This window comes from Calliphora vicina, chromosome 2 (genome assembly GCF_958450345.1).
Source record: "Calliphora vicina chromosome 2, idCalVici1.1, whole genome shotgun sequence".
In the NCBI taxonomy this organism is placed as follows: domain Eukaryota; kingdom Metazoa; phylum Arthropoda; class Insecta; order Diptera; family Calliphoridae; genus Calliphora; species Calliphora vicina.
In genome coordinates this window covers 106,115,586-106,133,568 of record NC_088781.1, presented here as the reverse complement: position 1 = coordinate 106,133,568, position 17,983 = coordinate 106,115,586, and the positions used below count along the sequence as shown (strand labels likewise).

The following is a 17,983-nucleotide window of genomic DNA, read 5'->3' as shown; positions in this document are numbered from 1 at the left end:
TTCGTTTTGCCAAAAAAAAAAAAAAAAAATCAAAAAGAAAATGTAGACATTAAGTGTGCTCTTGTTATATTATTCGCACCATCTAATAGATCTTACCACACTTTCCCCACAATTCCTACTCTTCCACCAATCAACCAACCAACCATTTCATGATATAAAATATATTTTTACACTGGCGAAATCATTAAGTACTCACACACTTTGCTGCCTCCCTCCCAGTCGTTGCAAAACATTGTGTAAAACTGCGTCATGCTGTGCTTTTTTGGTATTTCTGGCATCCCATCTCTTGTTTATTTTTAAGTATATTTTACAAGGAAAATAGAAAAATGATACTATTTTATTTATTCTATTTCTAGTTTTGAGTTTAAACGAATTTTTGCTTAATTAATGACCTGCCTTAAAGTGTATTTTTAAGATGAAAAATCTGGGACCTAACATAATGAAATTCTTTAGAAGGAATTTTCTTAGAAACAAGGGGGAAAATGAATTTGTTAAAAAGGAATTTAATTTTGAATTCACTAAATTATTAAGTAAATGGTTAAATAGAAAGGGAATTTGTTAAAGGAATTTCTGAATATTGTTAATTAAAATGTTGTATACAAATCTGAACTTGAAACTTCAATTGTTAAACTCTTCTTTCACTTCTATATAAGTAAAACAAACTTGGTTTAAATCGCATTGAAGAAGAACAAAATCCCCAGAGTTCTCTTCACTATATTGCTTATTTTGTCCAGCTGTCTTTTGATTTGAAATTTATGAGATAGTCTAAAAGCAATTTTCTTAGAAAAGGGGGAAAATAAATTTGGGAAAATTAATTTTATTTAAAACTAACTCAGTTATGAAGTAACTGGTTAAATAAAGGGTTTATTTTAAGCCCGATTGAATTTACGAAAGGGTTAACTGTCAAACGAACTGTCATTCTGTGCTCACTTTTTGACATTTATGATCAGTAAGCTGTGGGAAATCATCATGAATTGATTGACGCTTTAACAACGTTACCAAATTATTGAAAATAAGTCACCGACTCGCGCAACTTATAGACGACTGTTTTATCTCAAAATTGTGTTCAGCGATAAGGCTAATTTTTGGCTTAACGGGTTTGTTAATAAACAAAATTGCGTAGACAAATCCACAACAGACGCTAGGGTCTGTTGCGCATTACATCTAATGCGCCGGTTTGTGTGGTTTACACGCTGGTGGCATCATCGGGCCTTATTTCTTCAAAAATTAAACCGGAGCTAGATTTACTGTCAAAGGAGACCGTTACCGTTTTTCAAACAATGATTTTTTGTTTGAAAATATGGATCGGGGCGAAATGTGGTTTCAATAGCATGGAGCTACGTGCCATACGGCTAACGCAATTTATACTCGTAGACGACTGTTTTATGTATTCAGTGATCAGGGTAATTTTTGGCTTAACCGATTTGTTAATAAACAAAATTGCCGCATATGGAGTGAAACCAGTCCACAACAGACCCTACAGACTCCATTATATTCAGAAAAGGGCCTTTTGGTGTGGTTTATACGCTTTTGTCATCATCGGACCTTATTTCATCAAAAATTAAGCTGGAGCTTGCGTTACGGTCAATGAAAATCGTTACCGCACCATGATCAATGATTTTTTGTTTGAAAATATGAATGACATTAATCCGGGCGAGATGTTCGTGCCAAACGGCGACCGCAATCATCGATTAATTGGAATCAAAATTTGGCGACAACTTAAATTCTACCAATGAACCTATCAATTGGCTCCAAGGTCGTGCGAGACCCACGATTATTTCCTGTTGGGCTACGTGAAGTCACTGGTAGATGCTGGTAAACCGCAACAATTGACACCTTGGAGACCCACATTGATCGTGACATACGGTCAGCTCAAAATTTGATGTCTAGAATGCGCCTCTTCAAAATTCATTTTCAAATTTTAAAGCCATGTATAGATCTTTCGAATAATGAAATTTGCTTTTTGTGTTTTTATTCTAATTTGAAGTTCTCTGGGGCTTAAAAACCACCCATTAGAAAGACATTCGTTAAAGGAATTTTTGGATATATTCCACCATTTTTTTTTCCAAATTTTTATAAAAATCTCAATTCGAAACTTCAATTGTTAAGCTTTTCTTTCACTCCCATAGAAGTATAAAAAAGCATTAATCAGCTGAGTTCTTTTACTATACATATTGACGTCTACCATATTTGATCCTGTTGACAGTCAGGGGCATAGAGAAACATAGTGCAGAAACTAGAAAAAACTCGAACAAAAAAAAAGTTAAAAAAGTTACACATACGAATGTTGTTTTTGTTTTCACATAGTTTTATTACTAATCCATTCTCACCACTTAGGTTTTTGACAACTGACTTAGCTTTTTGACAGGAGAGTTTCCGATCTATGTGTATTTATCTATGGTCAGGTTTATCATCTGCCTTATTTTTTTTGTAATACTCAATCTTTCCCCTCTTTTCAAGCTTCCATTATTCATTTCCTCAAGTCATGTGGTAATTTTTTTTGTTTGTCTTCTCCCAAATATTTCTATTTTGGCGGTATGTTCATAAACATTTTTCAATATTTTCTTTTTTAAGTAATTGTCTCGTCTGTAGCCATAATTAATTTTCGTGCCTCTCTTTTTGTTTTTTGCAAACACACAAAATGTCTGCTGTGCATTAAGGAATTTCTTAATATTTCTTGGCATATGATTGAAATTTTCCTATACAGTTTTTTTTTTTAGTCTGGCTACATATTTTTTGCATTTTTAAAAGGAATTTTTTCAAGTTATTGGTAAAACGTAAACAGATAAGTTAATAAATCATAAAGTGTTGTGTTTATTTTTGGAAATTATAAGCGCCAGAGATATATTTATGCATACATACAATATATTAAAAAGTTTTAACCAAATTAAAACACAAATTGTTGGAAAAGTTTTAGATTGAAATTTATAATTAGTGTGACGGAGATTTCGCCATTATGTCATTAGAGAATCTTTAAATGGTACTGGAAAGCCTATACTAAAATGCCTAGAAGTCAAAAACGTATAATTGTTTATAAACGTTTGATCTCCCAGGTTACATTTTAAGTCCTTTGGCACCCAATGACAAATTGCTTTGAAAATTCTTAAAAAACCAAAAGTTCTCCAAAGAAAATTTTTAAAAAAACTTTGAAGTCATTGACAAATATTAAGTATATACTGAAAACATAAGTAGTAACCTTCGTCTTTACTAAAATGTATAAGTATCTTTTTTTAACTTTCATAAAACAACAAAAATCTTAGGTTTTTAAGCAGAAATACTAAATGTCCATGCTTTTGTCTTGCTATTTCAATCTAAAATTATTAAATTTATAAAAAAAAACATATTTACAATTTAATGCTAAAATTATTCCTTTCCATTTACTTTGTTGCAGGTCAAGGACAAACCCACTGTTGAACAATTCATTTCCATGAATCGTGGCATTAACAACGGCGGTGATTTGCCTCGTACACTACTCGAATCTCTATACGAATCGATACGAACCGAACCATTTAAAATACCCCAGGACGATGGCAACGATTTAATGCACACCTTCTTTAATCCGGACAAAGAGGGTTGGCTTTGGAAACAGGGTGGCAGGTAGGTTATTAATAGCTTCTTAAACAAAGAAATTTGTTAAATATTTAAATTTCCTTTAGATACAAATCCTGGAAACGAAGATGGTTTATATTAAACGACAATTGTTTATATTATTTCGAATATACAACGGATAAGGAACCTAGAGGGATAATACCATTAGAAAATATATCGGTAAGTATAGAAATTTTCCATTTTTTGAGTCATACGGACACCACCCGTGTCTCTCAGTTTTGCCCAAAGTCATGCACTTTTTTTATGGGCTCCCAAAGATTGGGGCCTCGGTGTAATTTTTGCAAAAAAGTTATAATTTTCTCAGACTCATATCTTGAAAACAGTTCGGAATTTTGATTTACTTGTATAAAGAACAAAAATTGTGAACATATAAAATCAAAAAAACTTCATCTTCAAGATCAAAATCGCAAAAAACTTAAAAAAAAATCGATTTTTACCTTTTTTCCACTGTTAAAGTACATAGGTAGCAAACCATTCAAAATTCAAGGAAACAATCAACTACAAAAATGTACCTAAGATCTCAATAAACAACTTTCTAGAACATATGAACTTCCTAGGAATGATTCTTAACACCGTTTAAAGGAATTAATTGTTTTGGGCCATAAACTATTAAATTATTATAAACTAAAGCATACTTTTAGGCAGCTTACAAAATTTATTTAGAATTTTTTAAAGTTGTTTTTTTGCGATTTTTATCTTGAAGATGAAGTTTTTTTGTTTTTATATGTTCACAATTTTTGTTCTTTATGACAAGGGCTACAACTGTGCCTCAGAGAGTAAATAAAAATTTCGAACTGTTTACAAGATATGAGCCTGAGAAAATTATCACTTTTTTGCTAAAATGACACCTAGGGGTGACTTTGGGCAAAACTGGGAGACACGGGGTTTTTTTTATCACGTAGTGGTGTCCGTATATGTTTATTTTTTTTTTGTATTGCACTGTATTATTAAATCAATATCTCTTTAAAATTTTTTTTCCAGGTTCGCGAAATTCATGATCGCAGTAAACCCAATTGTTTTGAACTATTTGCTACTGGTGGAGCAGATATTATTAAAGCATGTAAGACTGATTCTGAGGGCAAGGTAAGTTATTTTCTCTATACCTAGTTTAAAACATTACTCTAATCCTTTCTATAATTACAGGTGGTTGAGGGCAAACATACTGTCTATCGTATGTCGGCCGCTACCGAGGAGGAACAACAAGAATGGATAAAACGTTTAACACAATCCATTAGCCATAATCCTTTCTATGATATTCTAGTACAAAGAAAGAAAAAAGCTTTAAGCAAAAGTTAGTATTAGCTTTAAAGAACATCAACAACATCATGCTACACATTAAAACATTTCTTTATAAGCGAACAAAAAAACTCCTCATCCATATAACAAAAAAAAAAAGAAATCTAACCAAGTGCAAATTACATATTTTTCTTTGAGGATCTCATAAATTTGAATACATATTTATGCTAACAAGAAAGGATTTAGGATAGTTATTACACACACTCCCACTTAGATGATTTTTGCAGAATGAACAGCGTTGTACTACTTACTACTCATGTTGTTATTAAGTTTTAGTTGAAAAAAATTGAACAAACAAAAAAACAAACTTTCCAAATTATAGGTTTCGCATTTTGTTTGCTATAATTTATTTATTATTTTCAATATTTTTGTTTTTTGTATAATTTATATTTCTGTGTTCTGTTTCTTTGTAATATTTTTTTCACTTTATTTCTTCTTTACTTATTTGTTTATTTTAAAAGTCTTCTATTTTTCTTTTTTGCTTGTCTATAGAATTTAAAAAAAAACTGTTTCGTCTTTGTAACATGTTTTGTTTTTTTCTGCAGTGTAATTAGTTTAAATTAAATTAATTACATTTTTGCTAATTTTTTTTTAAGTTGTTATTATTTCTTGTACCTAACTACTATTTATTTCTATTTTTTCTTTTCAAAATTTTCCATTGAAATTTATATAATAAAAACCAACAAAATATTTAAATTTTCATTTTTCTAACATTACTTTTGCATATTTTGGAAAGCACAATATGTATGTTGTAATGGTTTATTGTTACATGTAGAACATTTGCTAATGAACGATCATTTGTTGTGCTACTTTTACTATTTTGTTTTTTGGGAATTTTGAAAATTTATATTTTTTTTTCCAACTTATTATATTTCTTTCTAGCGCAGAATTACGACGCTACTGCTGTTGTTGTTTTAAATGATCTAAGCAGATGTCTGCAAATATTATATTGTGTTTTCTTCAATCTAAATCCCTAATGCGTACTAGTAGTGTTGAATACAAAATTGTATTGGTTTAAGGTTAGGTTTATTTAAATGGTCCTATTTTATATAATTTATTGTTACTACAACAATTTTTCAGTAATCATGCGACTTATCAGTTGATATGGAATGAAATTTAAAAACTTTCCTTTAGTTCTTTAGGAAATTTTAAGGAGAACTATTTCAAAGGCATCGAGGCTTCTAATCATAGATCGGAAACTCTCCTGTCAAAGACCTAACTCAGTTGTCCAAAACCTAAGTGGTGAGAATGTATTAGGAAAAAAACTATATGAAAACAAAAACAACACTCGTAGGCGTGATTATTTTAAGTAATTCTTTTCTTTGAGTTTTTTTTCTAGTTTCCACTCTATGTGTTTTTCTCTAGGCTTCTAATAATTTGATTTTTTGTCAGTAAATATAAACTTTGCTTGTATGTAATCAAAATTATTAAAAAATTTCTATTTTTGTAGTATAAAATTTCATATTAAGGTTAAAAAAACAACTTTATCTGAAAAACCAACTCATTTTGCCTAAGAACTAGTCAATGTGAACTTCGAACAAATTACATTATTAAGATTTTTAAATTATTCTTTAATTTTAAGAATCGAATCGAATAATATTTGAATATAAATTGTTCTAAAGTTGTGAGGATTATGTTTGGAGAAATGGTGTAGTTAAATACATGATCTCATATGTCGACTAAAAACAAGCGTTCTAATCGTTTTGTGAACCACGAAACATCAAGGACTTTATTTTATTTCAAATGCTCAATAAATCAGTTCAAGTTTGCAAGTCTAAATTGTAGCGCAAACTTATCAAATTTCCATACAATTTTTAAAAGTTAATTTGCAAAAGAGTAAAAATTCACATAATTCATAAAATGCACAGTTTGCGAGGCATTTAACCGTTAATAATGTTGTAGAACATTTTTTCTAGTCTAGTTTATACAATTGCTGCTTATACAACTTGAGAATCTTTGGCCAAGCTAAACTTTAATCGATTTGTTATCTTCGGTTCTGCACTGATTTGGCGATTATTGATTTCTTTTTACTCCTGAACGTCGAAAATATTTCCAACTTTAAATAGTCAATGATTTTCGACTGGTTAAAAGATTGTTGTTATTATATGTTGATATAGTTGTCACTAGTTTTTTGCTTGTTTGTCAAACGTAGCTTAACACGCTGTTAAGTAAAATCTGAATAATATTTAGGCGGACTTTAACCAATGATTCTGTTTTTCACTAATCAATTCTGAACTCAAAAGTTGGTCCAAATGTTTGATAAAGAAGTAGTTTCCTTGTTGATAGTAGAAAAAACTGCTTCTACAATAGATTAAGTAAAAAGTAATGACCTCTCTCTCCATGCAGATATTTTAAAACAGTTTCGTACTAGATTAAAGAAACAGTTTGCAGTTTACCTTTAATCTAGTACGAAACAGTCGTAGGCGTAAGACGTTTACTCCAACCACGATAAGGGTGATTAATTCCCGTAAATACATAATAAAAGCAAAAGCCATAAAGCCAAAAAATCATATAAATGTGAAGAATTGTGAAGTTTTAGTTATGGCATCTTTCAAAACTGATCAGGTTTATTAAAGTAATTACAATGAATTGTTTTTTATTCCACCTTTCAAAACATTTCGAATTTATTCGACCGAAATCCAGAGCCGCAAATTATACAGATATGAATCAGCTGATTTCAGTAATATGGCAATAGAACACAAACAAAAGAAAATGTTAAAATGGTTGTAGTTTGGAAAGAGGTACAAATATACATATATCAATCACACTTGTTGTATATTCAAAATTTAACTTTTTTCAGATCTGATCTGCAGTTTTTAAAGGAACTCATTTCAGTTGTCAAAATTTTAATATATATTCATGTTGTTATGATTGATTCTGACCAAAACCTGTAATTCTGTCTAGTACTGCAACAGTTTATAAATAAAGTTTAAACAAGAAGACGTTTAGATTAACAATTTCAATACCTTTTAATAATATCGCCTTTCCCTCATGACAAATCTAATAACAACCCCTACATGTCCATACATAGAAAATGTTTGCGTTCATATATAAAAAAAGGCAGAACTGTTTCTTTAACAACTCAAATTCAATGATTGAATGAAATTAAATCTTAAAAAGTTAAATGCTGTCAAACATCTCCCCAAAAAAAGAAAGGTTGTTAAAAAAATATTTCAGTTTCTTATTAAAAAGGCAACAATTTCAAATTGTTCCCCTTTTTAATGTGTAGTTTTGCTCACATCTTTATTTTCGGTAGAGGAATCCAATCTAAAAAATATACAATTTTTAATATTAGATTAAATCATGAATAGTTTTTTTTAAATTCTCAAACATTTGCCCTGACTTGTATTATTGCTACCAACATTCTACAAAATAAAATTTATTCTTACAAAGTTAAATGGTAAAAAATATCACCCTAAAAAGTTGATGAATGTTACCATGTTTGTCCTACATTTATAGTGTTTTTTTTTGGCAATAATGATGCCTTTATTCTGCCTTTTACCCTTCTTTGTGTTATTTTCTGAAAATAAATGTAATTTGTTGAAATAATGTTGCCCGATAATTGTCCCCTCTCAATTCTATCAAAGGGTTTGAAAGGCACCACTTTTTAAACAGCTCTTCTTGTTATTGTTATTGAAATTGGTTGGTGTTTGAATTTTTTAGATTAAAATTGTTGAAATGGATGCATAAAGTTTGGTTTAAGAATATTTAGAAGCTACATAAAAGAAAATTTCATGAATGGTAATGGTTTTCGTTCTATTGTGATCGTTAAAAATGTAACACATTACGAGGGTATTGGTTGGCAACATTTTGCTTCAGAAAAGAATTCGCCATTAATCACAGAATGAGAATGTTGCCTTTTTGACAGAAATAACAAGCGAAGGGCAACATTTATTAAATGAAAACGCCTTAAAAGATCGCATTGTTTAATTAAAAAGGCAACATTCCTACACTGTGATAATCAGCCTTATCATGTAAGGAGTAGTCGTTTTACGACAACGACAGTTTTGTACTAGATTAAAGAAATTATTCAACCTGTTTCACTCTAGTACGAAACTGTCGTTGTCGTAAAACGACTACGCCTTACATGATAAGGCAGAATATTATGAGCAAACTTTTGCAAATGTTTTCCCTTTTAATTGGGAAATTTGTAGAAAAATACATGTAAACCGTGTCCACAGGGTCACTTTTATCGAATAATGCTAACAAGGTTTAATTAAAGTACAAAAAAGAGCAATATTAACTCCGAAACATAATAACAACATAAAATATAGCATTTTTAATAGCAGATAAAAACACAAATAGTTTTTAAACCACTTTTACTTTTGCCCTGACTTGTGAAATTGTTTCTACCAGACCTCTTTTTTAAATTACTTCATTTAGTACGCATTAGGGATTTATTAGATCAGGTATTTTTTCCCTTTTAAGTTGTCTTATTTTATTGTGATATAATTTTATCTTTTTTTTTTGTAAAAAAACTAAAACTTAAAAACGAACTCAAATTCAAAATAAATTATTTAAATAACAAAGCAAATCTTACAATATATAAAAAAGTAAAACGAAATCAAATAATAAAAAAACGTTAGTAACATATCCCAGCTGAAAACCAATTATACTCTTATATTATAATTCTAAAAATAAAATAAAAATATATAAAAAGAAACAAAGAAATCTTACATTTTTCCAAAACACTTGAATATTAAATTTAAACATAAAGAAAAAGAAATACTAAACTAAGTGTTTGTTATATTGATTATAATTATAAAACAAACAAAAAATATTTATAAACTAAGAAAGGCAATAAATCTACTTTTTTATTTATTTTCCTGCTATAAATTGCCTAAAATTTATATGTTAAATTAATTTTGTTAACTAAATTATAAAACAAGGGCTTTTTATTTAAAATATATTAAATGTTTTTGATAAAAATATCCTGTAATTCAAACCTTATTTGGCCTTGCTTGCTAAAAGTTTAAAATTTTTGTTAAATTCATTACTTAAATTAAGAATTTTTGTTAAATTAAAAAGTTAAATCTTTCAGCTTAGCTTAAAATAATTGAAATTTTTAAAACAACTCAAGCAACTTAAAAATTTTTAAAACTGTATTAAACACATGGTTTTAAATTTAATAGTTGTTTGGTATTTTGTTTAAAACGCCTAATAAACCGAATTTTGTTTATTAAAAACTCATGGTTAAGTAACTATATTCAATCTTGATTTCCTTAAACAAATATTATTCAAATTTATCTTAATTTTTTGTATATAAATTAAAAATTTATTTAAAAAAAAGAAAAAACCTTAATCAAATGCTTGTAGTATTTGTGAGTTTTTTTTAGCCACCTTATTTTGTTTTTCTCTAACAAAAACAAAATCTTTTTTATTTGCAATATTATTTTATAAAACTTATAATTTAAGAAGAAAAATTCAATTCAATTCTAAATGCTTTATATTTTCCTTAAAAATTTATAATTTTTTGTGTAAAATTATAAACTTATATATAAACGTGCGCATATTGTACACAATCAATAATAATTAGTTTTATAAACAAATTTAAAAACATTATCTAAAATACCATATAAGCTTAATAAATAAACTTCTTAAAAATCAAGAAAAAATAAAATATTTATTAGAAATAAATTTAAAAAAAAAATATTGATATTGTGTAATAATTTACTCATTTAATTTAGATATTTTTCAATTCTTAAACCATAAATAATAACAATATGTGATTTTAACACATATTTAGTAGCTTGTAATAACATTTTGTAATTTGTATTTAATTGAATTTAATTTTTTAATTATTATTTTTTATTATATGTAATTCTATAATTATTATTATTTTTTTGTAGTGCTTTAGTTGTATTATACATATTAAATATTATTAGATATTTTACTCTTTATATATAAAAAAAATAAAAATAAAAACAAAAAATTATTATGAGAAATGTAAAATACATACATATTTAATAAAATATTCTGAAAAAAAATAAACAAAAATAAATGTTTTACATAAAAAAATAAAAGAATGGATTTTGAGTTTTATTTTCAAAATGTGTAGTTCATGAACTGCCGGAAATTGTTATATATAGGACATCTTCAGATTTTCATTATTCATAAAACCAATTGTTTTGATTTGAATATGTTTGGTACACTATTTTCATTATACACTGTACGTGCAATTATTTGGTTCAATTTCGTTTATTGCATATCCGAATTAAAAAGCTTATTGTTGACAAAAATAGTTATTTTGTTGAATATTTATGAGATACAGCTATGATTGATATTGTACGGATATACGTGGTTGACAATACAATGTAAACTTTTTTAAATATTCAATTAATAGCTCATAATCCAAACAAGTAAGAGAGCTATATTCGGCTGTGCCGAATCTTATATACTATTCACCAAATTATACTTCAAAATAAAAAATTATAGGTGAACACAATTTATTTATTTCTTTTTTTTAATTTTTTGGATAAAAATTTTTTTTTGAATTGTTTTTTTTTAAATTTAGAATTTTTTTTTGGTGAAAAAAAAATCGGGTTAAAAAATATTTTTTAATCGAAGTGTCAGTTTACAAATTGAAATTGATATTTCTTTGTAATTATATGTTTTTCTAAAATTTTTAATCAATTTCTTTACCAGAAACTTCACTTTTGTTTTAATATAAAAAACGATGTCGAATTAAAATCAGAATTATTAAATGTTTTTTGAATTTATAAATTAGACGGAATCTGAAGAACCTAAAACGAAATCGATCGGAATTGAAACCATTCTGAACAAAATGTGTGACAGACCTGATACTCTTCACTATGAGTGGCAAGGTTTAAGTTTGTCATTCCAAATAACTCATACTACAACATATGTATCCGATATAGAAATCGGTCCACAAATGTCTAAGATATAAAGAAAAACCCAGGAAAACCTGGGGCCAAATTACCGCACTCGTGATCGAATGAACTATCGTTTCGAAAAATGATTTCGATATCATAATTATAACAAAATGTACTAAATTTCATGCTCGATATCGAGCACGAAATCGATATGAAAATGTTTCACTAATAAAATAAATAATTTGAAAAAAAAATTATTTTTAATTTTGTTTACATAAAAATATTTAACCCAATTTGAAAAACCTTTTTCCAAAAAAATTTGAAATCAATTTCCAAAAAAAAAATATTTTTTAAAAAATGTTTAAAAATATTTAAAAAATTGTTTTGAAGTATAATTTTGTGAATGGTATACATACAAGATTCGACACAGCCGAATATAGCTTTCTTCCTTGTTTTAAATAGTCAATCGTATCCATTGAGCTACATATTTTGAATATTCCCTTATTACCGCATCGGATCGTGGTATAATTTTGAGTCCGTGTTTTGCGATCTGCATTTTCCCATATGTTTTCTGTGGGATGAAGATCTCATTTTAAAACACGTGCATAGGGTGACAACCCTAGGTGTGTTTTGGAGTCATTGTCGTGGTGGAATCTTCAAACTAGGGACATATTTCCTCAGCGTATGTTAAAAATGGATCTGTTTTGGATTCCAGTCATAGTGTATTTTATGATATGAATTGGACCCATACCACACCATAATATTACCACCGCCAAACTTTACTATCTTATATGTTTACTTATGGTCCAGTCTGTTTGCCAACGACCCTTTACCAAACGACAAATAAAATACAATTTCCCGTATCGTCCCTGAAATAACATACCTCCGAAAAAGTACAAATAAATGATTGAATTAGAAATTATACAACTTACCAACTCAAAGGCCGAATTTCTTCATTTTTTAGATTTTAAATTTTTACTCATTTAATTCAATTGGAAAGGAGTTCCAACATGTCCATGTCAGTCCTTAATATGCGATACATAACTATTAAATTATGAACACTTATGAAATCCCGAAAGGAACAAGATAAAAAATTCATTGAGTGTCCGGATATGTGCTCTCCAACAACATATCTGATTATTCTGTCAAATGCCAAACGTAACCGCTTTTGTTATTAAGCCGATTATCCGCATTATATCTAAACAGTACTGAATATGCGTCATTAAAAGTGTATAAGACAAATTCATCCTTGCGCTGAGCGTTAGTAGGAATCTAATAGCCGAAATCTCAGATATGTATAGTCTAAGCAATTCAACTAATTCTACACCCACTCCATCAAGAAGTCAACGTCTTTTGCCCAACTTTTTAAAAATGCTTATTTTAGCAACCGCAATTTGACTTTTGGACACATAGTGCAATGATATGAGAACTTAGTATTTCATTTTATTGTGGTTTGAAGGCAAATGGTTGGAATTTATTGACGAGAGTGGTCTTGACCAAGGACAAACAACTCAATTGTGTTCTTTTAAGACAATCTTGATTCCATATTTGCTTATTTAGCATTGTGGCAACAGATTACATACTTTTTTCCATAGAAACATATTGCCTGTCAAAAAATTATTTTAATGGTCAGAAACATTTGCCCGAATACGTGGTGTATTGAAATGCTGTCCTACAATGCACAGTGGAGTAAAGTCAAATTTTTTTTGAATATAAATCGGATACCTAGTCAGATTGACACGGAATTGTTCACGGCGTACTAGAGTATTTGAGTTTATGATTTGAAATCGGATTCCACATACCACTTATTAACGGCGCTATGCTGTCTCAATGTATGGTATCTCTGATAAGTAAATTTTGCCATTTTATATAGCCTTAGATAAGGCTATTTATATCTTATAATTAGCAAGTTCTACGCACGTAATAATTTAAATTTCACTTCATATTTTCAAAACATCTCTCACTACGTTTTTCCATAACAAAAGTAGTCGATTCACCGAACTTGCTTTGGTTCTATTCACTCATTCGAACGGAGAACCGTATATTTGAAAACTTAATTAAAACATGATCTCCAATGACACACCAATGTAAAAATCATGCATGATTCACCTTAATCATTATCAGCCCAATTATGAATAAAAATTCCGCGGGAGTTTTTTCCCTTTTCTCATTTTTCCTATTCAAATTCAATGTGAAAAAACTCCCGGGGAACAAACTCCCGCGGAATTTTTTATTCATAATTGGGCTGTATGTAATTTTTTCCAGGGAGTTTTAGAAAATTTAGTTTCGTTAAGATTAAGATTTCTTACTTATAAAGTAATTGTACCCAGGAAATGGGATAAATTAGTTCTTATTTAATTCATTATTACACCGGATTAAATGTTTTTGTTATTCCATTTAAACCCATAAATAATTAAAACCCAGCCCATACATATTCGTTATGACTTTAAATATATAATTTATTTCGAAAACCGCTGTTTATATGTTACATGCATATTAAAGTTCTCATAAATGATTAATTAGACAACTACATTTAAGCACTTAATAAAACTAATACAATAGAAAAATACAATTTATTTAAACCCCCACATCATTGCAACCTTAAACTAAAATTCATGAAATTTTCATGAAAAAATGCAATTCGAATAGATATTTTGCTTTCATAAAATTAAGACCTAATTCAAAAACGTTGCTGAAAATTTTGTTGCTGTTGGTTGAACATCATTTGTTGGGCAGCAGCTTGTTGTTGTTGTTGCTGAGCAGCAGCAGCGGCTGCTGCAGCCGCTTGTTGTTGCTGTTGATGATGAAAATCTTGCTGTTGCTGGTGAACCTGTTGTGGTTGTTGTGGACCAACTGGTCCTGAGAGACGTACACGTTTCGAATTGGGTTCGTGTTGATGTTGCTGTTGCTGCTGTTGTTGTTGCTGCTGCTGCTGTTGTTGTTGCTGTTGTTGCTGCTGTTGTTGCTGGCGCTTATTATCTGACTTATCTTCTTGATCATCATCAGTGAGAAATTCACGCTTGGGGTATGGTATAGCGCAACCGGCAAAAACATCTTGTGTGGGCAAAGGATCTTCTTGGAAGTATGGATCCTGCATGGCTTGTTCAGAGGTAATACGTTTGTTGGGATCCATGAGCAGAAGTCTTTGCAATAGGTGGAATGCTTTGCTGTCGGGCTTAATTTTATGACGATCCATATATTTGGCTAAAGAGCAAGTGGAATACGAGGAACGTTTAAAGTCTTTTGTAAGTGTATGATGTTCAGGCATTTTCTTTATGTCCTCCCAATCTTTGTCTTGAGGGAAACCCATAACATTGAATATACGATCCAACTGATCATGATGGTAGGGATTACTAGTCTTTATATCTTCTTGACGGCAGTGGAAAATGGGCTCTGAAGTCAGCAGCTCGGCAAATATGCAGCCAATGGCCCATATATCAATAGCTTTGGTGTAATGGCGGGCACCCAACAGCAATTCCGGGGCACGATACCAAAATGTTACTACCACAGGATCCAAATCGGCCAAAGGTTTTAGAGGAGCATTGAATAAACGGGCAAAACCCATATCAGCAATCTTAACTCTACCCCTTTCGGGACCATCACCCATTACTAAAATATTGGCAGGTTTCAAATCACGATGCAGTACCCAATTACTGTGTAAATAGTGTATGCCATCCAAAATTTGATACAGTAAACTCTTGACCATTCCTTTAGGAACTACTACCGGTTTTTTAGCTGCCTTAGCAGCACGATGAAATTTAATAATATGCCACAAATCATGTTCGGCATAATCAATCAAGAGAAACACTTTGCGGTCTGTGTGTGATAAAAACACCCTAATCAATGTGATAACATTTTGATGTTTCAGTTCTCTGAGCAAGGCAATTTCACGACAGGCAGACATAGATAAACCAGTACCATCTATCTGCTTTAAAGCATATTCCTTGCCATCTGAGGTCTCTTTCCATTTTGCCTTGTAAACGTGGCCATACGTACCACGTCCGACTTTACAGCCTTCGTAGTTAAAGAGATCCTCCACTTTTGTACGCTCTTTTTGCGTTTTCATTTTAAAATCGTAATCCATTTTATTAAATAATTTATATACCACCTTTTCTAATTAAAAAATTAAAACCTTTTTTCGAACGTTCAACTTTTGTTTGTTTACTTTTCGAATGCCAAAAAACGCCAAATGTCAAACAGCTGTTTAGCAGGGTTGTATAAATTAGTAGTATTTATTTCAACAGCAGTGGTGTGTTTAACAGGGTTTGGGTACAAAACTTAAAAGGGAAAAAACGTTAAAATTTAAATATATTGGATAAATAATCGCTTAACAATTAATATTAAAAATTAAAACAATGTACTTATCTGTTAATTTTTTATTACTGCTAAAGCCATTTTAGTTAATTTTTTGTTAATGTCAAAAGAAAAAAATACTTTAAATATTTCTTATTTCTACAGTCAAGAATGTTGACCTGATATAATACTGCTCTGGTTATTAACAATATAGGAAACAATATATGGAAAACATAACCAAGTTAAAAAAATATTGCATCCGTAATAGGATCGAACAAACCTCAGTATCTGTGGACTAAAATGTAAATCTAGTAAAAAAAATTGTAGGCAAAATAGCGTGGAATAGTTCTACAAATAATGGCATACAACTTCTATATCCAGATTGGAGAGAGGATGAAAATCGTGCAGAGATAAAAATTGTAAAAATTATTTAAAATTTGGTAAAACATCCGTCAAGAAATAGTGTTGTTATAGTTTTAAATAAAACGGTAAAAAATACCATATATAAGTTATCCGTTAAGTGAAATATCCATTCTTATCGTAGTTGGCTTATGTGTTTTACACCATCGACAGCTTCGTACTAGATTAAAGAAACAGGTTGCATTTTATTACGAAAACCCTTCTTGTGGGTTTAACGGAATCAATACGAAATTTTGTAGATAAAAATGAGAATGTTGTTCATATCGATTTTGTGATAGAGTTACATTGGCATTTTTCGAGAAATTTTTCGTTATCTTCGGAAGCTTATAAATTCCTATTGATGTGGTAGAAGCCAGTATATCTCGATTGGATACACCAATTCCCCAATCCTTCATGTAACAAGTGGTGTAGCTCAAGAATCTGTTATAAAGACATTACTAGTTATATTGTTCTTGAATGAAGATATGGAGTTTATTCTTGATGGCACATATATTGAATTTTGTCATAGAATGAAATATCTTGTTGTACTGATTGGTGATCGCTTGAATTTTAAGGCTTATATTATAGTAAAGAAGTGGCCACTTAAAATCGGTACCCACTGTAGTAATCATAACAACGCCCCCTGTTATCAAAATGGAAAAAGATCTACATATGTTTTTAACAACAAATCTACCGTTATTCTACAATGAATTGCAAGTCATTATATTTAGTTTTAAAAAGTGTAGACACAATGGAAAAATAAGCTAGAGAAAAAATTGTGCACAAATATCTAGAAGATCCGACTTTGTCGGGTTAAAAGATAGCCAAAATCTGATTTTCGGCAGATATCAGGTCAAAAATTGTACGTCTCGGCAACTCGAGGATGTGTGGTCTTTAAATATGAATACTTAAAATTAAACAAAAATATTAATTTGGCAGGCAATCCGCAGCTGCGGTTTGAAGAGTCAAGCTTTTCAGACATGTTTTTAAAGAATTTTGAGAATTATATATAAAAAGACAGTTTGGAAAAGCGATTGCTGTCATTTATAAGACATCACACATCTGATACAAAGTATTAGCCAAGTTGTCATTACTCAATGATATTGAGTGTTATAAAAAAACACATCAATTAAACAAATTTCCCAAATCTTGTTCCAATCGAGATATATTGGGCAATTGTTTAAAGTGAAAAAGAGTGCAGGTATAGTAAATAACCAGATTTTGATGAGAACAATGTGGAACAAATATGTTGGAATAAATTCATTTAAAAGTTATGCTTGAACCACTTTTGTTTTGTTTTGACTTTACTTTGTTTCTTACTTGAATCCTTTAAAATTGCCTCTATTAATTCACTTAAGTCGTTGACTATATTTCTATATTTTCAGCGATGCCTCTAAATTGATATGGCCCAAAAACGGGTTGTTTTAATACATTGCCAACATTGTTGATACAAGGATACAGACTTCCATTTCTTCTTTCTTTATATACGAATTCGTAAATTCCGATGTCAATATTACGACACTTGAATACATCTATCGGCAACTCCAACTAAC

At 29.7% G+C, this 17,983-nt stretch overlaps 2 protein-coding genes across 4 annotated transcripts in view; one reads left to right on the top strand and one right to left on the bottom strand.

Moving 5' to 3' along the window:
- step (cytohesin steppke) overlaps nt 1-4,974 on the top strand; it is a 117,032-nt gene extending 112,058 nt beyond the window's left edge. For all 3 annotated transcript variants that reach the window (XM_065499330.1, XM_065499331.1, XM_065499329.1), the window contains 4 exons: nt 3,392-3,597; nt 3,657-3,768; nt 4,591-4,692; nt 4,753-4,974. In XM_065499330.1, the coding sequence (XP_065355402.1) occupies nt 3,392-3,597; nt 3,657-3,768; nt 4,591-4,692; nt 4,753-4,905 (573 nt within the window). In that variant the 3' untranslated portion in view covers nt 4,906-4,974. The remainder of the gene's footprint in view (nt 1-3,391; nt 3,598-3,656; nt 3,769-4,590; nt 4,693-4,752) is intronic.
- A 9,202-nt stretch (nt 4,975-14,176) lies between these two features.
- Cdk8 (cyclin-dependent kinase 8) lies at nt 14,177-15,903 on the bottom strand. Its single transcript, XM_065501262.1, has one exon. It carries the CDS (start codon nt 15,820-15,822, stop codon nt 14,419-14,421), a length of 1,404 nt encoding a protein of 467 aa, XP_065357334.1. The 5' UTR covers nt 15,823-15,903; the 3' UTR covers nt 14,177-14,418.
- Between the last annotated feature and the right edge of the window lie 2,080 nt (nt 15,904-17,983).

Excerpts from the sequence above, each read along its gene's own strand:
- Cdk8 (XM_065501262.1), bottom strand. The coding sequence starts at position 15,822 with ATGGATTACGATTTTAAAATGAAAACGCAAAAAGAGCGTACAAAAGTG.